Source organism: Pinus tabuliformis, chromosome 2_2 (assembly GCF_031772625.1).
Source record: "Pinus tabuliformis cultivar Carrire ecotype Pingquan chromosome 2_2, CPIR1, whole genome shotgun sequence".
NCBI classification, from domain to species: Eukaryota; Viridiplantae; Streptophyta; class Pinopsida; order Pinales; family Pinaceae; genus Pinus; species Pinus tabuliformis.
The window spans coordinates 261,766,016-261,793,000 of NC_142300.1; the positions used below are offsets into that span (position 1 = coordinate 261,766,016).

Sequence of the window (26,985 nt, forward strand, 5' to 3'; positions counted from 1 at the left end):
AAGTTAGGGACCATAGTAATACCGATGGATGCATCGTTGTATCTACCGTACTCCCTACACTAGGATGTCCTCCATTGATCTGGGATCAATGATACTGGTCTGGGACCAGTGGTAGGAGTTGTACATGTTATGACGCTGACTTCGGGTCGGCTGAGACTGGTCTGGGACCAGTGGTACATACTCCGAGACTGACTTTGTGTAGTGCAGTACTGGTCTGGGACCAGTGAGAGTGGTACATACTATGACGCTGACTTCGGGTCGGTTGAGACTGGACTAGGACCAGTGGTACACTCTCTGAGACTGCGATACTGGTCTGGGACCAGTGGTAGGAGTGGTACTTACTATGAAGCTGACTTCGGGTCAGTTGAGACTGGTCTGGGACTAGTGGTATGCACTCTGAGACTGACTTCAGGTCAGTGGAGAATGATATGACTCATTCTCGATCAATTCTTCTTCTTCATAGTTCAGCGGAGATGAGCAGAGCAGAGCAGAGCCAGCAGAGCAAAGCTAACAGAGCTGAGCTGAGCAGAGCAGAGCCAGTAGAGCTGAGCTGAGCAGAACCAGTAGAGCTGAGCAGAGCAGAGCCAGCAGCGCTAAGCAGAGCAGAGCCGAGCCAGCAGAGCTGAGCAGAGCAGAGCAAAGCCAGCAGAGCTGAGTAGAGCCAGCAGAGCTAGGCAGAGTAGTGCAAGGCACTAATGGCAGAGATAGTACAGTCGTACACATGGATCAGCGGATGGAGTTCTCCCTAGTTGAGAGGGAGTGTTAAATTGGCAACTAGGTCCAAACTCCATGTGGGTCAACTTATTTACGGCAGATGATATTTTTATTGGATCCCTCTCGTCGAGAGGTGTAGGATTGATCCAAAGATCATCCGATTCTGATAAGTATTTATGTAGATATGAATTTATTTTGTTTATGTAATTATTATCAAGCCGACCAACTCTTATGTAGGCTCTAGAAGCCCAAACGTCATGTCTATTCATCATCTACACATTAGTATAAATATAAGAGGATTTGATGTCATTGAGACACACTCTTCATGTGATCTCCTCTCCACGTCTGGGTTTTTGGAAAAGGAGAAACGTTGAGAGTATATGCTAGTGTATAATGCCCTAGCTACAGTACAAACATGCCCTAGCCGCAGGTCATAAAGACAGGACATACGCTGGTCTTTGAGACATAAATAATCACAACAATGAATTCGGTCTCCATATCTACGCGAAGAAGACTGTTTTAGAAGTGCGAGTTAAGGGTGAAGGAGCCGCAAAAATTAGAGCCACAGAAAGGATAGCCGCAGAGATACTCTCTCACGTATGAATCTAGGTCATCTATCTATCTGCTCCGTCTGACAAGAAAATTACTCGGTCTTGAGTATATCTGAATAGCCGAATTATTCGAGGAACAGTGACAAGATAAGCGAAGCTGTGGGAGAGCTAGGAGAGCCCTAAATCCTCTGAACAGGCAAGGGTTCTGGTTATAGTTAATGTTGCACGACAGACCTGTGCATTCCTCATGAATACAGATAGATGCATCGCATGACAAAGAGCAGTCTCGGCATCTGATCTCGCATGACAAGGAGCAGTCTCGGCATAGATCTAATTCCCATGATGACAATCTCGACAATACAGATAGATGCATCGCATGACAAAGAGCAGTCTCGGCATCTGATCTCGCATGACAAGGATCAGTCTCAGCATAGATCTAATTCCCATGATGACAATCTCGACAATGCAGATAGATGCATCGCATGACAAAGAGCAGTCTCGGCATCTGATCTCGCATGACAAGGATCAGTCTCGGCATATAGATCTCGGTGGTTTTCCTGTGGCAGTTTAGATGCGATGAACAACTGTAACTCAGATTACCTAAAGCAGATCTACTCTTTTGCACATTGTCTCGGCTTAATGAGGATTACGTATATGTTATTGTCTTGGCATAACCACAATGATGAAGCAGGTTTCAGTATTGATCAAGAGCTTCTCGGCATACCTGTAAAAGGAGACATACAGTGTCAATAATCATCACAGTATTCAGATCTAGTATTCTTGATATGAATAAGTATCTCAAAGGCAGTCAAGATGATAAGGATCATAAGTAGTATGATCATTACAGTCTCAGCATGATGAAAGAAGCAATAATCATCAAGTCAAGGAGAGTCAGCTTTGGCTAGGAGCAGTGTATAGGATCATGATCTCACAATGATCTCATCCTACAATAATGTACAGTCGTGATCTTCATAGGTGCAGAGATCATCTCAGTAATAATCTCAAGGAGAAGTCATGGTGCAGCAATGATGCTCTCAAGAACCTTGCGTAATGAAGTTCTTGATGCAGTAGTGATGATCTCTGAGGTGCTGCAAGGATGATGATCCCAACAGCATGATGATGAATGAGACAACATGATGATGAATGATGATGGGCATGTTAGTAAGGAACAACATAGTGTTTGATGGGAGCAGCTCAGTGACCAAGTGTAGCACAATGACGGGTGCAACATGAGTACGAGCTGCAACACTATGAAAGGTGAAGCAGTCACCTTGAAGAATCAGTTGAAGCAATATGTCTTCAACTGATCTCATGCAGATATCAAAAGTCAAAGTGTTGACTTCTATTGTAAATGTACTATCTCTCTCTCTCTCTCTTTCTCTGCTGAACTTTGAAGAACATAAAAGAAGAATTGATCAAGGGTTTCCCCACATTGGGGTTTGTACCTGGCTTGCGCCACATCCTGTGTCCTCTTGTCTTGGCTTGTCTTCTGCGTTTTATATTTATGTTCTATCTGCAGTTTATCGTAATGCTGATGTGATTGCTAACTGTGAAAATTTAAATAAACTGCTCTAGCATAGAACATACCAAATCTTAACAACAACCAATGATGAAAGTCGACTGTCAGGGGCGAAGAACTTGCCATTGAGGCATGCAAGCTCTAAGGTACCAAAAGGAATCTCTAGATCAATCTCCTAGATAATGAGCTGATGTCGACAGGAGACGACCCGTCGCAGGAGGGCCATAATGTTTCCCCCATCAACGACACGAGATAAGGAACAAGTAGTAGATGGTGAAACAGAGTATCAGAGGAGAAGGCGAGGGTGTAAACTGCAGAAGGATTATACTCTTGAACATGTCGGCGACACGACTCCGGAGGGTGGCAGCATTCAGGTACCAAGGGATCAGAGGCTTAATGGAGATGGCATGGATCAGATGGAATAAGGGTAAATGACAACCCAAACCCGCGGAAGGCCAAATGACGATGTATGGACGTCCCAACCCGACAAGAAGCAAAAGTGTTGATGTTCGAGAGTGACTAGTTGCCAATGATGATTTCCAAATTTTCCCCCACCATTGCTGGCGAGTACCCCTGTTATTTTTTAAAACAAGCTTGAAGGGGATAGCATATGCTTGTAATATAAGCTTGACCTTGGGTTGAATCCAACCTAGTAATAGTTTAACGAGCCCTAGGGAGGAGAAGCTCGAGTCTCGTCATGGTGACAAGTCCAATGTCGTCAAGGTTTAACAGTTCGACATAGGTAAAACTCGGAGTCTTTTTCATGTTTAGAGAGTTTGAAAAAGACACGGAAAAGAAAACTCCAGGGGGGTCCTTTTTCATAGATTTGTGTCTCTCGAGCCCGAAAAAATATAAAACGATACTCGAAAGAACCGCCCGACCATTACGATCGAGGAGTACTTTTCATAACTAGTGACTTCGACCCGAAAAAGTAGAAAAGCGGTCGGAATCACGTCGTTTCGTAACCAATAACGAGCTTGAAACAACAAAGACACAGAAATCTTTTCGTGTTTACACAGTCAGAAAAGAGTTGAAAGCAGACCTCCATTTTTGTTCTTTTTAACGAGTCAAAAAGGGAAAAAATACTCGGCAATCTTTTCATCTTTTACGAGTCAGAAAAGAGCTTAAAGGTGACTCGTCCTAGAGGAACGAGTGGTATAAAGGGTAGCAACTGGTTCCGGTAATGGTGGAACTGCTCAAAACATGTAATGGTCAAGAGGCTGGCTAATAAAACCACTCATCACTGCGGTTCCTCAAGAAAGGAAAAACAACCAAGTGAAAGCATATGATCAACCAAAGAGATGGTGGCGATGGAATGAAACAACCAAGCTCATCTAGCAGAATTTAGTGGATAAACGGCAATCACGAGATGTAAATCAGGTATGGGTTCATTTTTACACAAGCTTGAACCATGGAGAACTCTGCTTGGATTCGGTTTCATGTTTACACAAGCTTGAAACGAAAAACTATGCTTGTTATAAGTTCGCATGCCCCCAACATAATAACGCAAATCGAGGTACATGCCCCCCAAGCTTCATTGCATTCAACGAGGTGGATGGAATGAAGGTTCACTTTCAAGATCTTGGAAAGACTCGACTTGGATATTACAAGATCTTAATCAAAGACTCGATTTGGAAAGGGAGTTGTTTCATTTTTTTTAATGAGGTGGACACAGTAAAAAAGAACTATCCTCATGACTCCTTGTTTCATTTTTAAACGAGGTTGACATAAGATCAAGAAACTATCCTCGGGCACCTTGTTTCATTTTTTAACGAGGTCGACACAAGAAAAGAACTATCCTCAGCACTCCTTGTTTCATTTTTTAATGAGGTTGACACAGGAACAAACTATCCTCGTACCCTTGTTTCATTTTTTAACGAGGTTGAGACAGGAACAAACTATCCTCGTAACTCTTGTTCATGGGCCACACGAGAACATGGCTCCCAAGAGGTCTTCGCGGGATGGAAGAAACGCACTCTATAAGGAATACATGTCATGATGCACCAATGACAGATCGAGTTCCAAAGCCCCCAATACATGATGTACAAGACCATCTGCATGATCATTAGCAGAGGTGGAGACGGAATGGGTAGCCACATAATTGACCTGTGGCAAGGAAGGTACTGCTTGCGAGCAAGAACCAAGAGGGGATGACAGCGGCGCAGGAGGACCGGGGACCTAAAGAACAATAATTGATCTATGGTCACCACTCTTCTGTCGTGTGGAAAACAAACCACACGGAAAAGCGAAGAGACGAGGGCCCCCATGGCATAAACATAGTCACGGCCAAGGAGAAGACTGAAATCTAAAGCACCTTGGACAACCAGTACATCTATATAGACGATTTTGCCTCCCAAAGTAACAAGGAACTTCGGAAGGATCCCTAACAGTTGACTGGTTCCTCCGTCAAATGCTAACAAATGCTGTGCAACCGGCACAAGCTGTGAGGAGCCCAAAGTTGCCAAGTAGTGGAAGGCATAAGACTGACACATGCACCCTCATCCAAGACAGTGCCAGGTACTACCTTATCATAGGCATGTACTGTAATCTGGAAAGGCACATGGGATGGAAGGCGGAATGTAGTCAAATGACTCCAATCGAAAGAAACGACTGAACTACTTGGTGGGGGAATCATATGATTGCCCCCCTGCTCTACAGGAACCGAAGGACACTCGTGATCCGCAGGGATAGGAGGGTCGTTCTCGGATTCAGGAGAATCTGACTAGAAGAGAAGAACATGAGCATGACACTCTTCCGAAATAGAGTGATCAACAGGTGGTGAACCTAAGTTAACACTCTCCCTGACCAATGGTTGGTCTGGAACAGGCTTAGCACAGCCAGGCTTGGAAGGAGGACAGACAAAAGAAGAATCTAAGTCAATCTCTTTGTCAATCGGGAGAGGGTCTGAAGAGAGCCTCTGATAACCAACGAGAAGTTGGGGTGAAGAAGCTGTAAGACCTTCCAAAACGGCAGAAGCTTTATCCAAGAGTGGACAAAGGTGAAGGGGATGGTTGCCTTCACATAGCCTACAGGGGAATCGAATCTTCCCTTTCTTCTTACCATTGCAAGTTGATATGGTAGTATCGCCATGAGCTTCAGAGGACAATGAGGGACAAGCCGGATCATGAGACCATACTTCTAAGATCCTAGGAATGCCAAGACAATCACGAAGAAGGTGGTCACCCTTGCACAATTTACAAGGAAACTTAACCTTCCGCAGAGGAGCAGAAGGTGTTCCGACCTGAGATGTACTCGGAGCAATAGCTGCCTCACGTTTATTGGACTTCTTCTTCTTCTTCATCTTCTTCTTCTTCTTCATAGACTCCTGGTTACTAGATGTGAAACTTTCACCAGGCGAAGGAGGAGAGGAAGAGGAAGCAACAGGGGAAGAAGGCGTAGGCTCAACCTTGGAATCAACATGTCATGGTTCGGACGAAGGAGACGGTGGAACAGGAGTCATGACACTCGAGACCACCAAGGTTGAAAACAACCAAACGGGTAAACCTATGGTTAACCCAGGCAAGGACAGTGTTGCCATATATAGACCACCGGAATTTCCAAAAGGAGGAAACGGACCAGGATTTCCATCTGGGGGAAAACCTTGGCCCGGTAGATTCGGGGAATGTTGCCATCAAGAACGAGCCTGAAAACACTCTTCCCACAACCAAGAACTTGAACTGTTACCAGGAATGTTTCGTGGGCAGATAAATTTTATGACACAGGAACAACACTTTACCTTTTCATGTTTCAAGAGTCGAGAAAAGGACGAAAAGGTGACTCTATCTCTTTCGAGGTTTAATGAGCCTGAAAAGACAAGTGCTCAAATGGACCTTTTCTTTTAAGGAGTCCGAAAAGGAACGAAAGTGACTACTCTGGAAAACTAGGCAAAAGGTTTACCATACAACCCGTAAAACTGCATATACACCTTGGCAGTCATATGAAAACCAAGGACTTTCCGTACGGCAGTCAATCTTCCCGAATGTTGTGTTTGGTGCGTTACGGGTTGCAAGGCGGCAGACACGGCTTCCTAAGGATAAAGGATGATAACCTAGTGGGGTCTCCCAACATATACTCGACGGTACATGGGAGCACAATTCCGTACTAGACCGCTATTGAGTCACAAAAGGAGGAATCACCCAACCTTGAGTGCAAACAATAGTGACTAGGTTTAATGATGTCGGAGCACGTCTCTAGCCTAGACCTCTAAATAGTGTGCGTTATGTTCCAATGCATTGTTAGGTTTATTCAGTTCATTTTAAAGTTGATCTTGAATTATGTTTCAGTTTCCAGGCCCTACCGTATGTATATCAGAAACCTAGGATGCAGCTAGAATGAGTAAAACATCTTTCATTTCGATGAAGACCTACTTACAGAAAGGTAGAGAGTTCATTCCCAAACCAAGACAAGCGAATGCAAACACTAAGAAACACAATGCATCAATACACTAATCTCACGATGCATCGATACTACTAATGAAAGATTTAAAATTTGCTTTCCAATTTCTCAAACATGAAAATTTGTAATGCAAATGTACTTCCACTTTCGTATGCTAAATGAATGCAAACTTTTAATTTTTCTTTTTTTGAATTTAAAGAGACAAACAAGCAAGTCTGGACTCTGAACTGATCGATCCAAACAATTGTGATCTATGCTTGGTAGTGAATAAATTGAATCAACATAAAAAATTGGTTCAATGATCGACACTAAAAATCAACCAGCAAGAAAACAAGCAGTGAAAGAGCCTCAAGCAAATCAATAAGACGGTTGTGGATGAACCTTGAACGGACAAGTAACCTAAGCAAACGGTTTATCGACGAAACTTCTAAAGGGCCAGGTCACATGGTCTAAAAACACAAGACTCACTCAATGAAATCAAAGAGACAATACCCTAACCAAAAGCAATTAAAACAAGCTAATGAGAGACAAGAAACAATAGGGGATAAACAAGATTGATGAATTCAGGAGGTAAAAAGTTGTAAAAACAACTTTACAGGAATCATCGCAAGTGTTACACTGACAACTAGAGATGTCATCGCTAAATGAGATACCATCGCTAGTGATGGACAGACAACTAGAGATATCAGCGCAAATTTTACACTGACAACCCGAGATGATCGCAGAAATACACCTATTTTCCGCGATGATGCGATTTCGAGAGTCGTCGCGAGAATTAAACTAGCAACACGAGATCATCGCGGGTGAAAAGCTATAAAGTGGCGATGACATCGCGACTGTTAGGCTTTTTCCGCAATGATGTTCAAAAACAATGACAAATGAACAAAAACTCCCAAACAAGAACTAGTCAATCCAACAGACAACAGAGGGATTTCCCAAATCGATCTAGGTAACCCAAAAGACTGATAATTAATCCCCAAAATTCAAAAGAGACAAAATCAAAATCAAAACAAGAGCAAACAAGAGAAGAACATAGGCCAAACTCCCCAGTCGAGTCGCCAATTTGTGATGCAGGAAAGTGTTCCCCCTGCGAACAAAGGCAACCCCTCTAGCCCTAGAGTGGGTCTAGACACAAACAATGACAGATCAACAATAGTTTTCGTTAAATAGTCATAGTTGGAAGCCTACCTCAACTGGTGGTCGATGGAGTTCCGTTGCGCTGCTCCAGCTTCCGCTTCCTTCTCCTAATGAGTGATCAACCTGAAACAATGCAAAGGAAATACAACAAAGCACGTAACCGGAAAACAACAATGATCTATTTACTCACAAAGTCAAGAAATCATGAGCTATCAAGTACATTACATACAAGACATAGGAAAACATCATTGATTGTATTAATAATGAAATAAGAGTAAGCTTACAACCAAATTCTTGACGTCACAAACCTTCTCAAAGGGATCCAGCCAGCATGTTCTTCAAGCATTCACTCTTTGAAGATGGATCTCCCAACATACAAGTCTCTCTCACTCACAAGTTTTACACAAGATTAAGAGCACTTCACAACCTTCCACAAGTTATCAACAATCCCACACTTGTCACACTCACACCAGCTATCTAGCAAACTCACAAACACTAATAGCACTGCTCAACTAGCCAACTATCAGAAACTAGCAATGCATAGCAATAGTGAGAGTTTAAATAGGAGAAGGAGTCTCCATGAAAAGTGGAAGAGTGAGCTTATCCCAAAGGAAGGTAGCACAATTGATGGAACAGCCACACCAAAGAAAGGAGGGCGATACAAACTATGCCAACAACCAGGTCTGAAGTCATCTGGAAGGCCGACTGTTGGAACAAATTCGCCCAATCTGGATCATCGCGGTGGCATAACTGATCTATAGCGCTGACATCGCTATTGAATAATGTAGCTAGTCAGGTCATTGCCAAAGATTATAAACAACCTCCCGTTGGGACATAAAATCGGACCATCGCGGGAATCAGGTGTACTTCCGCAATGGCAGCGCATCTAGACTATTTAGGGGCGCCCTTCAGCGTGTATATTTAGTCCATAGACGTGATGATGCAGATAACTTAGGAAAAGTGGGTCATTTGGCAGCATCAAAGAGCATTTGTCTAATGTGAGCATGTTTGACTTGGACACATGACACAGTAGAAGGACTGGAGTGAAGATAGTGACAAATTACTGTGTAACACCTTCCTTGTTAAGAGGGAGTGCTGAAAATCGTAGGCCTTCTTTACTCGTGCCTTAGTCAAAAAAGATCACGATTAGTCCTTCCTTTAGCATGCACGAGTTCGTAGTGATAGGACGAGTTCATGGAGTAGTTTATTCATGCACAGAATTGAAAGCTCAGTTATGTTCAAATTTAGAAGAGTACGAGTGGGAGCTTCAAGTTTTAATTGAGGCACGGACGATTTGAAGAGTCAGTTCTTCTTAGTTAACAAGTTAAACTCAACTTGCGTTCTAAGTTTGGGTTTTCCAGACATAGCATGATCGAATCGCTTAAAAGGAGGACGAAAGGCACAATTGTATCATTATTTTTGCACGAGTTTGTGCGAGGAGAGCTTCTTGCTAGGATAGTGTATCAAGGAGGAGCCTATATGCATATTTGAGAGAGAGAATTCCTTGTAGGTTTGTGCTAGGATTTAGGAGTAAATTCCTAAAGAATAGCAGCCTATTCTACGCTAGGAAATAGGGAGAAACTGCACAAGAAAAGAGGAGTTGGATCAAGGTTATTTGCAGGGTGTTTCAAGCTTAGTCTAAGCAATGCGAACTAGTGTGTTTTCTATTGAAACAGATTGCCTTGTAAAGAGATCAAATTGCTCAACTTTTTGTCAATAGATTATACAGCAAGGAGAGGGTTTTCCCAGTTGGGTACCCTAGAAATATTATTGTGTGATTGTGTTTCTTTATCTCTATTTTTATTCTGTTGCTTATTTACAGTAGAGAAATTCTATGTCTTTGTGAATCGAAGTTAGTTTCAAATTGTTCATCATAGCAGTTGTAGAATTTCAAGGAAAATTTACAAAACCCAAGGGTTTTCATCCTAGGGCTCTCTAAACTTGAAAACCAAGTTCTTAAACTTATCAAAGAGAAAATATTCCAAATCCAAAATATCCCAAATGACTTGCTTTTCCCCTATTTTAAAGATTTAATGGATCTCTCTTCAACCTTCTAGAAGCACTTTGACTTTATTATTTTATTTTCATGCTAGAAGCTTCTCCCTTTTATTTTATTTAAGTGACTCTTTTTATTTCATTTTATTTAAGTCACTTTTAATCCGGAAATTGATTAATTTGCCTCTATGAGTCCTTTAGCCACTAAAAGTCACTTTTCCTCACCCCATCCTGTAGATCTCTTCATCCCGGTTCAAGTGAGCTATTACACTAAGGTGTTTCTCCAAATAGCACCTTTAGCGTTTTTAATTAAAATATGCTTAATAATAACCCTGTTTTACAGGAATCCTCAGTATGCAACGGAACCAAGAATGAACTGTGTAGAACTGACCCTAATGATGAAATATAGCAAGCAAACCCTGTTGGATCCAATAAAACTCCTCCAAAACCCTCTAGGCCCACCAATGACGTAATTTCGCTCCTGTTACCTGGTTGATACAAAACCTAGAAATCCACACAAACCACACAGTAAGGGAAACCAAAAATGGGGATATTACAAGAAAATGGGCCTCAAAACCCCCCACTGCCACAGGTAAGTATTTGAGGATGGTTCGTTGGCTTAGATGACAATTCCCTGCCCAAATAATGCTAGTAACCCTCGCTGCCACATAAATTAGCCCTTCAGAAACCCAACGTTGCCTCAAGACTATCCCAGTTCCAACGAACTATTATACTAAGGTGTTTCTCCAAATGATTCGCTTTAAATAACACCTTTAGCGTTTTAATTAAAATATGCTTGATAATAACCTTGTTTTACAAGATCATCATAATGCAACAGAACCAAGAATGAACTATGCAGAACTGACCCTTATGATGAAATATAGCAAGCAAACCCTGTCGGACCCCATAGAACTCCTCCAAAACCCTCTAGGCCCACCAATGACGTAATCTCGCTCTTGTGACCTGGTTGACACAAACCCTAGAAATCCACCATAACCACATAAGGGAAACCAAAAATGGGGATATTACACACAAATGGGCCTCAAAACCCCCCCGCTGCCACAAGTAAGTATTTAAGGTTGGGTCGTTGGCTTATATGACAATTTCTTGCCCAAACAATGCTAGTAACCCTCATTGCCACATAAATTAGCCCTTCAAAAACCCACCGTTGCCTCAAGAAACGTCATCTCTTCCCAATAGTACCTCAAAACAATGCATTGCCACATCAATCTCCTTCAAATTGGCAGCATGCCAAAGATAAGGTTGTTTGCTACCTCGCTTCCCTTGGAAGCCTAGAACAAGCCCATGCTTTCACAGATTTTGTCCTTTTTGCTGCCCAAACAACCACAAAACCTTGATGCCACAGATTTGCTTCCTAAAAACCCTTGATTGCCACAAATAGATGGATGATGCCTCATCAATTAGGTTAATATAATAAAGAGAAGGGATTGGCTAGGGTGGAATCTTTCACCACCAAAACCAATCAGAGATAAGGCGTCTTAAAACCCTCCAAGAGCCTTAACTCACAAATCAAAAGATCAACAATCCATGATGAGAAAAATTATTCTTGCCAAAACAATGCTAGTAACCCTCATTGCCACATAAATTAGCCCTTCAGAAACCCAACGTTGCCTCAAGAAATGTCATCTCTTCCCAATAGTGCCTCAAGACAATGCATTGCCACATGAACCTCCTGCAAATTGGCAACATGCCAGAGATAAGGTTGTTTGCTACCTCGCTTCCCTTGGAAGCCTAGAACAAGCCCATGCTTTCACAGATTTAGTTAAATTCTTGTGAATTTGGTAGCTCAAGGACAAATTCCCTCCATTGGACAATCTTCCTCGCCAAGTTGCACTGAAATGGATACGAAAACGGGGTTTGAAACAGATACGGCAAGTTTTCAAAAAATATGGATACGATACGGAAAGGAAACGACATATATATATCTATATATATACACACACACACACACGCACGACAAAATAGAACTTTCATATTACCATTCATCTTTTAGAATCTAGATTCTATATTTAAAAATACATAATCATCATCATGAAATCCACATAAACAAATCATCATCATCAATTCAGCATAAACATTGTCATCATCATTAGTGATTATCATAACATTCAACCTAAGTTGCAGGAAACGCAGGGGAGGGTCCGTTTCCGTACGGAAACGAAACGGAAACGCGTTTCCGTGTACCGTACGGCCTGGAAACGCGTTTCCGGCCGTACGGTCACGTTTCCATGGGCGTTTCCCCGTTTCCTCCAAAAAATCACTTGTTTTTTAATTTTTTTTTTTTTTTTTCTAATTAGTTTGTAAATTTTTTTAGGGTTTCTAAGCTGTTCTAGAAACCATTTCTAAAGTTTCTAAGCCGTTTAAGTAAATGTATCATTAATGCTTTATGATTGCACATATGTATATTAATAATTTTTAAATGTTTTTAATATATATATATATATATATATATATTATTATATATATTCGCGTTTCCCCGTTTCCAAAATTTGGGGAGGTCGCGTTTCGTTTCGCTTCCGCGTTTCGTTTCGCTTCCCCGTTTCCCCGTTTCGTGCAACTTAGCATTCAACATATCATCAAGTTTATGTTTTCCAATTTCAATCATCAACATCATCACCAAAATTAATAATGCTATATGCACACTACATAGTGCAAATTACAAAATGAACTATGACTGGCAGTCTACTATCATATGACATATTATGGTATTCAATGTTCATTGTTCAAAAGTTTAAAACATCATCATAAATTACATTTACATATCATCAAATATGTCTTCATCCATGTAATTAAGATCCACATCATCATTTGGATCCTCTCCATGAGTGGGAGCACTGCTGCCATGTCCACTTGAAGATGCAATTATTGGTGCTTCCTCATTAAACAAAGTCATATGAGACATGGCATTCAATGTCATATCCAAGTCAAGAAACTCTGGAAATGGATCCAAAACCCTTAAAAATGCCCGAAACGTTTCAGAAATAGGATTCTGCGTTTCCAAAAAAATGGAAACGTTTCAGAAATAGGATCCTGCGTTTCCAAAAAACTGAAACGTTTCTGTGCCGTTTCCATCCCGTTTCTGTGCCATATCGTACCCGTTTCTGTTTCCGAAACGCCGAACGACGTTTTTGGGGTTTTGGAGGGACGTTTCTGGTAACTTAGCTTCCTCATCAAGGAAGACCACTTCTAGCCCTTGGAAGAATTTAATTTGGTTAAAGAAAAATATATTTTTAATATGGAAACCCACGTGCACAAAAGGACAGGTCGGCCCAAAAGAGAAATTGGACACCCTTGGATGGTTAAAAATACAAGTCAAGTGACCCTCATTTGGTGACAAACATTAAGCATTCTCTTCTTCTCTCTTCTTTCGTTTGACTCGCACAGGTTTGAAGTTCGTTCACGAAGATTGGTTCGTACAGGTCCGAAATTGCAAAGTCCAAAGCTCACAGGTGTGATTAGGGTTTTTGGTTCGTAGCCGCGGGCTTGCCACATGAAAATTTTGGTTGTAGCCGCACGCACAAAAGCCTCTATGTGCAGCCAGAAAGTTTCAGCTGCACATATATCTGTCTCTTCGTACGGCTAGGACCTAGGGTTTCATGTGACAGTTGACCACAAATGTTGAACATTGACCACAAGCTTCTGAATCATGGTTTTGATTAATATTATTGTTGGGTTCATCTCTAGGATATGATTTGGTTAATTTTGTTGGATAGTCTTGTGAATGAAGAAATGGATTATTGTACTCTCTCTTTGTTGAACATTTTATGACAATCTAATAAGAAGAAGAATTTGAAAGGGTTTTCCCCCTTTTGGGGTTTTGCCCTGGTCTCCGACCAATCCTGGTGTCTCTATGTGTGAATGCTTTTCTTCTATTGTTCCTTTATGTTCTGTTGCATTGATGATGATATTGTTCTTTTGGTATAATTGTATATGTTGTTAATGATGTTGTGGGGTAAATTCAATATGTAAATAATGAAATGCAATTATCAAAGCAAAGAACAATGTAACCTTAAGAAAAAATAACATTTATTACATGATCAAGTTTGCAGATTCAGATCAACCAATAATTGGGGAGGTGTATGAGCAGACAAATAGCATGTTGGGGAAGATTAAAGACATTGTCAAGCCTAGAGATATCATCTCGTACAATTATATTCATGTTGAGGTGGAAAAACAATGGGAAATGCTAAACATTCCATTGCATGCCTTAGCATATGTTCTTACACCTAAATATTATCATGTATCATGGTTTTCAAAACCAGCACCTGGTGGGGGGGACCAACAGAAAACCACACCAAGATCTAGAGGTTCTGGTTGGTTATATGAAAGCATTGGACAAATTAGTCCTTGATGAGGAGTGTGACACCATACGAAAACAATTGAGCCACTATATCCTTGCCAATGGTGCATTTGGGACCAAAATGTAGTTGGAGATCAAGGGAAGTTTTCAAATCTCAAGTGGTGGAACATACCTAGCGTTGCTACTCCACATCTACAATCTTTGGAAATATAGGCACTCTCACAGGTGGAGAACACTTCTTCTATAGAGAGTTGGTGGAACACCTATAGTTTCATCCACATTGTCAAAAGAAACAAGTTAAATATAAATCAGGCAAAGAGCTTGGTTTGTATCATTACAACTTGAGATTGTTGTCTCATTACTATGAGGCGGCAAAGACAAATAAAGACTTGAAGGTTTGGGACAAAATTCCAGAGGAGGCCAATTTGGAGGATGGAGTGTTGTATTTAGATCAATTGGTGGATGCTCTTATCCAAGATGATTATGATCGTGTTCAGATGCCACCCCGATCCAATGCCATGGTCCCCATGTACCAATCTTCAACAGCAGCAGCAAGGGCTTCATCTTCACTTCCACAGCCACCATCTTCTTCACTGCCACCACATGGAGGCTGACGTAGTGGTCGTGGTGGTGTAAGGAGGAGAAATTAGTAGATAGATTCACAGTTCACTACTTTTTTATCATAGTCTATAGATGATAGATTAGAGTCCCAGACTTTAATGTTGTGAATCCGAACTTTTCAGTCTTCCTATGTGCAGTTGGTGGTGGTCAGGTGGCCTATTTTGTAAACATTACTATTTGGTCATGTTGATAGCTGCTAACTTGCTAGATAAGTTATTTGAATGTTTTATCTTCTAATGGTCTACTTTCTATTATATGCTTAAAAATTTGATACTTTCTACCTTCTACTATCTATGATATGCTTAAAATTTTGATGTTTGTTTGTAATTGCTAGAATCTAGATGGTTGATGCTCAAATTATGGATGCCATATTTATTTTGATTTATGTACAAATATGCATGTTTTCACATCTTCTGCAACTAATTTGGTATTTTGGATGTTTTTATAATATAAATGCAAAATAATATATATAATAGATGCTTCCAAAGATTTTTGGAAAATCACGCTTCCAACACTTTGCTTCTTCGTACAACACTACACTGGTCTCCCAAATTTCAATATTGAGCAATAGGGTGTGCGCATGTAATGTCCCTTAGGGGAAATTTACTCTTAGGGTTTGAAAGAGCACATGATAATTTGCACTAGTACCACAGTGTTTCTACTAATTTCAAATAGAGATGATTATTAAATGCACCACAATATAAACAAGTAGTTGATTTTACCAACGATACCAATAGTATGTAGCAAGTTACAATTCTCAATCCCACTCCTAGTATTGTTACTCTAGCAAACCTTGTTGTATAGTACTTGTCAATTTACAAATAGTGGCAATCTTTATTTTAGCACAACCGTAATACAATATTAATTAATCCTATTAGAAATACTATATATTAGGTACAACCAACTTACAAGTTTTATCAATTCCTTGCCTCAGGACACACAATACCTTTTATTGTTCAAGTTACACTTCACAAATTTGGTTGAATAGAACTTCACTACCATCTAGAGAAGCCCTAATAGGCTTCGTTGTCCAAATAAGGGATTTGACCAGTGATGATAATATCGGCGATATATCGCCGAAAATTGGAAATATCGTGATATTTTCAGCGAGCCGCAATATCACCGAGAAAATATCGCGATATTTTGGCTCAACACCAGGCCTGATCTTGTTCCAACAACTGACAAAATTGACCAATCATGCAGCCATTACATGAGCCTTTGCGCAATGCTTGCACAAGCCCCAACTCACTAAGCCCGGAACTGCAAGAAAAATGACATCTTGGCTAACACTACCTCTAGGAGAAATTCGCTTGGCCTCCTGGAGAATTTCAGACCAACAGCTATTGAATTTCTCTCTTCAGCAAAATCAATCTCCCTCTGAAGCCTTTTGTGTTGCCTCTACACAGCTCCACTTGGAAATACAGCCCTTCTGCTGCTGACTCTCCGAATCTGGAAGAACTTTCCTCTGAACTCACTGTCCATGCCCCTCTCTATCTATGCTTCCCTTCTGAAGCTCGAAGTCCTCCAACAAGAATTGCTCTCTAGAAAAATCAAACTCTCCAAGGAAATTGATCTCTGTGTGTATGTTCTCCATCTACCCATCGACTTCTTTTTATAATCTTCTATTGGACCTCCAACGACCAAGATTAAATCTTAGTCGATGGCTAAGATCATATCTGAGTCAATCCATGTGAGTTTCTCGATGATTCACATCTTTCTCAATTAATACTGATTAGGAAATATTTAAAAATAGGATAATTATCTGATTGAGACACTTCTAGGTGGAATTTCCAGAAATGATTTCTAGGTTATGGAGAACTCTTGTGTTTTAGCCTCTCCACAAAGTTTCGAGACTAGAACACCTTTGATGCTACAAAAACTAACACTCAGTACCAAACTCATAAGCCTACAGGTTGTTATCTGATGATCTTGGTCTTGTAATCAAACATTTTGCTATGCAAGCCACGTCTTTGTGCCTGTATATCACTTCCATTTTACAAAAACTAACACTCAGTACCAAACTCATAAGCCTACAGGTTGTTATCTGATGATCTTGGTCTTGTAATCAAACATTTTGCTATGCAAGCCACGTCTTTGTGCCTGTATATCACTTCCATTTTCTTAGTTGATATAGTTTGAGGGCCACCATTGGACATACGTCTCAACATTATTTTGTTGCCATTTGATGTTTGAAATTCCATTTCCATCACCCAGTAGTTCATTGAGAATTTTCCTATCAAGTACAACCATTGTACCCCTAACACAACATTAGTATCTACAAGGTCTACTATGTAGAAATCAGCAATGAATGTGTAATTACCCAGTGTCACGCTTAAACATGGGATCACCTGCGTGCATGTCATGTTGTACCCATCAACTGCTCTCACACCAAAGCCCTCAAATTCTTCTATGGCAATACCTCTTCTTTCCACCAAAGTTGCATCGATGAAATTGTGCATAGCTCCACCATTGACCAAAGTTGTGATTTGTTGCCCCTGTATGACCCCCATGATCTGAAGGTGTAATACTTAGGGACTCCGGAGAGAGAGGGGATAGTACCACCCTTGATTCTTGTACAGGGTTTCTTGTCTCCTTTGGCCTCCTCAAGTGATTGTTCTTCCCCGTAACTATTAGGCTCCTTGCTTGGTGTTGGCGTTGTATCATCTTCATCATCACTGTCGAACACCACCTCAATATAATGGATCTTCCCCTTTCCCAAACATTTGTGACCGAGTCCCCATGATTCCTTGCACGTGAAGCAGATTTTCTTCCTCCTCAACTGGCTTCGAGTCTCCTCATCCAACATGTCCTTCCTAGTCCCATCTTTCTGAAATGGTTTCTTATCTTTGTCCTTAGAAGGGATGAGTGGTTTGGATGGAAATTTCATCTTTGGTCCTCCATCTCCCATATCTCGTGTCTTGGTGATGGCATCATGTAAGGTGGTAGGTTTGAAAGTCTTGACCCAGTCATGCAATGGTTTGGCTAAACCTTCTATGAAGAGCATGACCAATCTCTATTAAGATATGTTTGTCACCATGACCGATATCTGCTGGAATTCTAAAATGTAGGACTCTGGTGTCCCGGTGTGCTTGAGTTGTGCTAGTTCTCTTAAGTGTATATCTGGATCCTTTCAGTCGAATCAATCTATCAATATTTGAATGAATTCCTCATAAGAGGTTATGCTGGCATGTCCCAAAGTGACCAATCATGGTACCACCACTCATTTGCTTCCCCTTCCAAATGCAAAATGATAAATTTGATAGCATCTACTTCCAACAATGGTTAAGTTGGAAGTAGGGTTTTGGTTTTGTACCCAAGCCCTTGCCGAGAACTTGGATGACCCACCGAAAGAGGGAATGGACAGTTTCCCAACCTTGTGCATTAGATCATGATTTTGTTGTGCCTTGGGCCTATTTCTATACTTAATGCTACTGAACTCATGAAAAGTCACGGTTGCTCGTACATATTCCCCTAATGATGCATGCACCCAAAATATTATGTAAGGTCTCCATTCTGTTATGTTGCTCCTTGAGTTGCTGCCCCCTAACCATCTAAAAATTGGGGTAGTAGAGGTCTATGGTTCCTTCTACTAGTTTCCCCTGTGTTTGCTTGTTCAAAATTGTTGAAGGAGACAGGATTATGGTTGTTTCTCCCTTTTGGAAAACTCTCATTACCACCATTAGCAGCATTGTTACTTGTAATTTTTAGATTTGCCATTAATTGGGCAAAAAAATTGGGTCATTAGTTGTTGTCCTTGAGCCATCCGTTGTTGCCCTTGTGCTATTTGCTGCTGCCTTTGGATTATTTGTTCTTGGCCCCTTGATAGCTCATTTAAGATGCTAGAAGGGTTATCTTGCTCCTTTTCTTCCATGACTGAGTTGTGGGCACCCCTCTTCTCTTGAACTATAAGTTCTCCCTATCTTCCGAAAACATCCAAGGTTCATATGCTCACAGGCTCGCAAGATGCACAGGTCTAATACCACTAAATGTCCCTTAAGGGAAATTTACTCTTAGGGTTTAAAAGAGCGCATGATAATTTGCACCAATATCACAATGTTTCTACTAATTTCAAACAAAGATGATTATTGAATGCACCACAATCTAAATAAGAAGTTGATTTTACCAATAATACCAACAATATGTATGTAGCAAGTTATAATTCTCAATCCCACTTCTAGTATTGTTACTCTAGCAAACCTTGTTGTATAGTACTCATCAATTTACAAATAGTAGCAATCTTTCTTTTAGTGCAACCGTAAAACAATATCAATTAATCCTATTAGCAATATTGTATATTAGGTTGATTCCACACACATACCACCAACTTACAAATTTTATCAATTCCTTGTTGCCTTAGGACACACAACCACTTTTACTGTTCAAGTTGCACTTCACAAATTTGATTGAACAAAACTTTGTTGTCATCTAGAGAAGCCCTAATAGGCCTCTATGTCCAAATAAGGGATTTGACTACCACAATTGGCCTCAGATAAGGGCACAAAAGTGATCCATGGCCCAGAAATGCTCGAAGACCTTGCTGCCACAGATATTCCATCCCAGAATTACCCTTCATTGCCCAAATAGTGTCACACAATCCCACTGTCATAGAATTTGGCCTGGAATAGACCTAGGTTAGCAAATAAGCCTTCATTGCCTCCAGAAATGTTCTTAAAGAGGGTTCACTACTATATAGAGAGCTCCAAAAGTAGCTCGCAGCCACAGGATGTCTCCTTCAAACCTTGTTGCCCAAGGAAGCCTCAGATGTCCAACAATATTTGAAAAAGGTGGCCTCAGAGGCCCTCGCTGTCGAGTTAGGGCATTCATTGCCACAAGAAATGCTCCAAAAAAGCTTTGTTGTCATAGAATTATGCCACGCTGCTTCAAGTAAGTCTTCTTGTTTGGTTAGGGCATCCACTGCCACAAGAAAATGGTTCTCCAAGGTGGTCACTACCTCAGGTAAGGTCTCAGAACGCTTTGCTATGAAGTTTATCCCTTCAATAATTTTTACTGCCATAGAAAACTCCTTCAAAAATCCTTGATTGCCACAACAAATGGATAATTCCTCAAAATTTACATGAAGTAGAGTAAAGGGACAGAGGGATTGGCTAGGGTGGAATCTTTCACCACCGAAACCAACCAGAGAAAAGGGGTCTTAAAACCCTCAAGGGCCTCAACTCACATATCAGACAAAATCAAGAATCCATGATAAGGATTCTCCTCTCTCCTTTTCTCCTAATTTTAATTTGAGGGGCTAACAAGTTTCCATCCATTTTGCCCCAAATTTGGCTTCTTTCACAAGTTTTCCTCCAATTACCCCAATTTATCTAATGCTACCCCAATAACATTGAATAATGGGATTCCCCCTCTATAAATGACTATAGCATACGGGGTTGGATAAGTTACTTCATCCTCCCTTGGGCAATTAATTAGAAGAAGACATTACAATGCAGAGGGTGTGCATCTGGCAAGAATGCCAAGGTTGCTTTTCCAAGCAACGAGAGCAAGTCGAAAGTTATCTTGGATCTCATTCATTCAAATGTGAGCGGTTTGATGTCAGTGACATCAATATAGGGAGCAATGTACTGTGAGACATTCCTTAATGATTACCCCAAGAGGACATAGATTACTTCATGAAGACCAAGGATGAGGTCCCCAGTTGGTTTCGGGAGTTCAAGGTTCTCATGGAGAAGCAGGCAAGAAGTAAGATCAAGGTATTGAAGTCAAATAATGGGGCGAGTACACTTCCAATGACTTCAAGTATTTTTGCAAGGACGCAAGGATCAAGAGGGAGTTGACAATTTCATACAACCCACAGTAGATTAGGATTGCAAAGAGAGAGAATCAGTCCATCATCAGTGCTACCGGGCTATGATTCATGACCACGATCTGCCTATGTTTCTTTGGTTGAAGGCATGTAATACAGTAGTATATATTCAAAACAGAAGTCCTTACATAATATTAGGGGACAAAACTCCAGAGGAAGCATTCACTGGGGTGAAGCCAGAGATAGTGCACTTCCGGAATTTGGTTGCCCAATATACATCCATGAGCTTGTGGAGAAGAGGACAAAGCTAGAGCTTTTAGGAGAGAAGGGTATATTTGGGGGGTACAACAGGACTTCAAAAGCTTAAAAAATCTTTATTCCAACACGAATGAAGACAGTTGTGAGTAGAGATGTGAAGTTCGAAAAGAATTTCGCATATAGGAAGTGTCATGAGCCACTACTAAGGACAAAGGACAAAGAGAAGGAGCTTCCAAAAAATGAATATCATTTAGCAGCTTCTAGTTCAAGGAGTCAGACATCATCTGGGGAGGAGGGGTCAGTAGTTCCTCCCAACTCTGTCAACAGACCCAGATGATTTCCACGAGCATTGAAGGATGCTCAGGAGCATGTTGAGGCTCCTAGGAGCACATCCAGGGAGAGCAGGCCTCCGAAGAAGTTTCCAAACTATATGGCACTAATGAGTAACATCATTGAGAGAGTGTTGATGTCTGTAGCATCGAACTGGAAATTCTGCACAGATCTAAGAATCAAAACGTGTGAAAGTCATCCAAAGCCTTCAACCTTAGCAAATTCACTTTAATTAAAAGAATTATTAAAGTGAATTGTTTTTAATAAAAAGTGAGTTTAATTTTATGAGATGTAAAGGATTTTACATTAGTGAATTAGAAGAATTTTAACCGTTGATCTTAAGGTAGGTGAGATCTAATCTTAACAGTCAATTACTTTGGAGATTAGGGTTAATGGATTCAATCATAACTCAAGATTATGAAAGCAAGGCCAGGTGAAGGAGAAAGACGCAAGAGAGACATTGAGTGAGTGATTAGGAAATCTCAGCAAGGGTGATAAAGGACTTTCATCCAGAGATCAAGTCCAAAGGAGTCTGAGTACAAGCAGATGGCAGTAAGAGGAGAAAAACCCAAGAGCCAGAAATTGAAGGATAGTTGTACAAACCATACAACCATCACAGCAGCAGGGCAGCAAGGTCTTACAGCTGCAGGCAAGACATACAATGCGCGGGCAGGGCCAATAAGGCCCCAGGCAGCCACGAAGTGTGCGAGCAGGGCCATACAGGCCATGAGGGCAGCTGTAGCAGGGGTTTCTCCAGCAAAATAATTCACCAGGCTTTTCTTGTAGTTTGTATTTTCCTCAATGGAACATTTTCCCAATAAGGGTGCCCTTGTAGTCTTTGAAGAAATAAAAAATAAAAACAGATTTGAAGGGCAGAAAATTTCTCTGTGCGTGTGTTGAAATTGGATAATTTGTTTCCGCTGAAAATAATTTATTTTAACAGTTAAAAATCCCAGTAATGCATTTTATTCAGTAAGCTGCAATTTAAATTAATTCAGAGAAAGGAAATTACTAGGAAGTAATTTGCCAGTTTACTGGGGTTAGGAAATTCAACAAATTGCAATCAAGAACATGTCAAAATTGTGTAAGGCCTGGGGACTCCAACCACACAGAACAGCTAAAATGGACGGTCTACTCAACTAAGAAATTCTCAAGCCAAGTAGAAAGAACAACATGGGCACTGCACCAAACCCGTGGTCTGCAACCAACAATGGTGGCACACTGGTTTTCATCTAAGGAAAAGAAAGGGAAAATCCCTTGGTCAGATTGCAAGTGCCAGTGCAGGCCAACCGGACAAATAGAATAGGGAGTGATTTTGGCAAGGAGAGATCCAGACCACAATTGCAGGGACTGAAGCTCTAGCATAAACCCTAACCCTTTCTCCTCAATGAGATAATTAATATGATCATATCATACTATTTAGAGAGCACAGTATGCTTCCAGCAAATCAAAAGGGGAAAAATTAAAGACTTTTTATCAAATCAACCAGACTGGAGAAATATAAACCCCGGTTTGGCCATATATAAAAGCTGTTCTCAGATTCTAAACAGCAATCCATATGCGATGTAACAGCTTACAATCTTTACTTTCCAAAAAATCACTTTTTCTGTAAAATTCAAGCAAGTCAGGTAGCCTAAATGATTGTCCCCAGAAGTTCTTATACCGAGGTAGAGTCTGTCAGTGGTATTGGATTTGAAAGCCCTACTGCAGGTGTAGGCAATGACCCAAATATACTAATGCTAGCATTTAACCATTAGCAAATGCTACCATAACCACTAATGACAAGACCAAACTCACTTTTTCAAATTTAATAAAATTATTACACAAATGTTTCCGGATGCATCAAGCTGAAGAAAGTGTGGAAATTAAAATTTCACTTTGCTCACAACAGAAGCAGATGGCAAGTTGAGGGAGATTTTAAAAAGTGTCTCTATCTTCTTCCCAGTATGCAAAAAAGGATGTGCAAAAATAAAAACAGACAAAAAGGCACTAAGCTTAGAGCACATACTTTCAGGAGTCTACCGGCAAATGGAAGGCAGACAGCAATGGATGCCAGAACAAGCCCCACAGCTTCTGATCTCTGTCAAGATAGTTGGCAGACAGGAGTTGTTTAGATAACCTTTGTCGCATAATAATAAATAAAGATTCCTTCTATAAACAAGTTAAGGTAAAGACCAGAGGACTGCTAACTTACTAACTGTGCTGGAGTCGCCGAATTTTGGGACAGAATATGATTTAACCCCAACAGAAGGCCACATACAATACCAATGACTCGAGGCAGATTGGACTCGTCAAAACCCGGTATTCCTGCAAAAACCCAATACATTTTATGGACATAACTTATAAGAAGCTCACGTGTTTCTGATAAATGCAATGCGGGAAACAATTTTCAAAATTTCCATAAATCCTAACAATAGCCGATCTTTTTAGATGCAGATTACTTGAATTTCTGTTCAGATAGCAGTTTTGTAAAAATGAATAAGACACAATGGACTATTTGTGGAAGAGAACATCGCACATACATCCAATCCAATAATGTTCAAAATGCCTAGGATTGAAGCGATTGCGGGAAATCAAATTAAAATCAAGGCTAGATATGGTGGAGTCTCGAACCCAGAGTAAAGCGGAATACAGATAAGTCAATTTCTGAAGCCATATTTTGATCCTCTTCTCTCGAATTGGTGGCATGAGCCACCAAGCTTTGCTTTCGTGTTCCTTCTCTCTGGAAAGCATGGCATTCATATTTTTTCGCGATTGGGTAGAAACTATGACTGTCGCATACTCGATTTGCGCCATTGTAAAAAGTATGATATTGATATTGGGATTGATATCGAGAAAATGGCACACCGTTATCGAAAACCAGCGACATAAATGGGTGGCAGGAAGCGGCCATTACCTTCCCCAGAGCATAAAAACAAAATAAAATAACCACTATTTTGACATGACCATGATTCAGGATAAGAAGATAATTTAAACGTGTCCACTTTAATATTACTATATTTGTCTGTATTTGTGAGGAGTTGCCATCATTGAACAAGTGGGGAGTTGCAAAGTTAACAAGTCCCTCCCTTGGGGTATGTAAGTCTTTGCCGAGCGAGACTGGTGCTTAGAGAGCAGCATATCCAGCAACCGAGGTTCGTATGGTTGGTTATGACTTGAAGTAAAAGAATATCCAGATCTAGCGATTGAAACAACAGTATATCGGCAAGCAGCACGCGGTGGAGGGACAGCATAGGTTGCAGAACCTAGGGTTGCAGGTGGTGGAGATCTAGATCGTGTGCAGGTGCTGGTGAAAAGTCAAGTGCTGGTGCAGCAAAGTAGCTTTGTCCACCACTCAAGACGTATGGGTACAAGGCACTTCAGTCTCCAGGCATGTTTTTGTGTAGAGATTTCTGGAAAAAGCTATCCTCGAGATGCATAAAGAGTTCATGGAACTGGATGTAGAATCAAACAATATAGATTTAGCTGATTTAGCTATTTGAGTAGACTTTTGTTCCTGCTCTATTTCACTTTCATTATATTCAGCGCGGCTTCCAAAGATGTAGAATTTTCGATCTTCTTTTATGTCTATGATAAATGGAAATAAGATAGGGAATGTCCAGCAATCGCCATCTATGATTAATGGAAATAAGATTTAAGGAATGTCCAGCAATCGCCATCAAAGGTGCATTCATATGCTTTTCAAAACAGAGGTGATTCTTTAATCTGGCAACAGTTTTACAGAGCTTCAACCTAAATGACTGGGCAAGCAATTTTGCACCGGCTCTTAAATATGCATGAGTAAGTGGGATACCCTGAAATGTTTCATGGTGTTGTGGTACTTCGATTTTCTTATGATCATTTCCGTTTTAAGTGGTTAAGTTTTTAAAATTCACTTGATTGTTTAGTTTTTTTTTTAATTTAAAATGAAAATATAATTATTTAGTTTTTTTTTAAGTGGTTAAGTTTTTTAAATTCACCTAATTGTTTAGTTTTTTAAAAATTTAAAATGTAAATATAATTATTTTGTGTTTTCAGTGGATAAGTATTTTAAGTTCAACTAATTGTTTATTTTTTTAAATTTAAAATGAAAATATAATTATCTGTTTATGATAATTTGAGTGGGTTTAATGGTTAAGAGTATGTGTTTTCTCATGACTTGTCATAAGTTCAAAACCATAGGGGTAGAGTATGTATGCCTTCTTGGACATCAATTAGGTGTTTGGATTGGTCGTGACCTTAAAATTGGATAATAATATTATGAGTTTGTATAATTTTTATTAATATAAAAATTATAAATATTCATAGGGTATAGTTGGGTTTGTTAAGCATTATTTATAATAATAAAAGTTTCACTCAAGCACGAATGGTCAAAAGAAATTTAATTTACCATGAAAATTTATCTCTAGTCATTTGAAAATTAATTTATCTATAATCAATCCACACTATAATTTGGCTGAACTTGTTCTATTTTGTTGATGAAAAAAAAGGTTTTTATGTAATGTAATTGTACTTTGTTTATAATTTATTGTTATCCCTTAAAGTAGGCGTGGGATATTGCATTTAGTTTGTGGTTAAATCTATATTAATTTAGGGTTGACTAAAAATATTTGTAAATTTTCCATAGTTTTACTTTGCACATTGAAATTTAATATTTTTTTACAATATTTTAATTTAATTTTCTACAATCTCATTGGCCATCGTATTCAACATGTTATTGCTCAATGCATAAATTAATGAGCAAGTACAAAGGTCTTATCAATTAATATGCAAGGTACAAAAGTCTTATCATAAATTTGTATTCCTATGTTTAATTAAATAAAGGTCTTCTTATGTTAAATTAAATAAAGTGCAATAGGGGAGGGACGCCATTACCTGTGCGCCCTCCCCTCCACCTGGCGGACGGGCACGTTGCAGGCACGTGGCCTCGTACGACACCACGCCAACTCAATCCGCCACCTGTTGCCGAACGTGTCAAGGGTTTAGGGTTTATTAAACGAGCATGGAGGGGCTCATTTCCGCCTTTACCGCGCGATGTATGCTCCGACTGTGGGTTTTCTGTTCAGGTCTGGTGGTTGTTCGAAGCCCTCCGCCGATGATGGCGCGGGAGGGCTCCATTACCTGTGCATGAGGTCCGCCATTGTTGAGCTCTTGTCCGCCCATTGCTGTTCAGCCAGGACCGCCGGTGGTTTAGGGTGGTCCGCCATTGTTGAGCTCATGTCCGCCAATCGCTGTTCAGCCAGGACCGTCGGTGGTTTAGGGTGGTCCGCCATTGTTGAGCTCATGTCCGCCAATTGCTGTTCAGCCAGGACCGTCGGTGGTTTAATTCGTGCTATTTGCTGTTTGGGGAGGAGCCAGTACCAATTTACAGGTAACTGCAAATTTCGGTGGTATTTGACTG

The 26,985-nt window shown here is 40.4% G+C and overlaps 1 protein-coding gene across 2 annotated transcripts in view; it reads right to left on the reverse strand.

Moving 5' to 3' along the window:
- Positions 1-25,173, reverse strand: part of HCF208 (chaperone (DUF2930)) — a 109,641-nt gene extending 84,468 nt beyond the window's left edge. Inside the window, exons 1-4 of one of the 2 annotated variants that reach the window (XM_089404533.1) lie at positions 24,219-25,173; positions 23,800-23,912; positions 23,614-23,685; positions 8,368-8,439 (exon numbers count right to left, since the gene is read on the reverse strand). In XM_089404533.1, the coding sequence (XP_089260659.1) occupies positions 8,368-8,439; positions 23,614-23,685; positions 23,800-23,912; positions 24,219-24,498 (537 nt within the window). In that variant the 5' untranslated portion in view covers positions 24,499-25,173. The remainder of the gene's footprint in view (positions 1-8,367; positions 8,440-23,613; positions 23,686-23,799; positions 23,913-24,218) is intronic. The other variant, XM_089404534.1, reaches the window with a different exon arrangement.
- Positions 25,174-26,985: the final 1,812 nt, after the last annotated feature.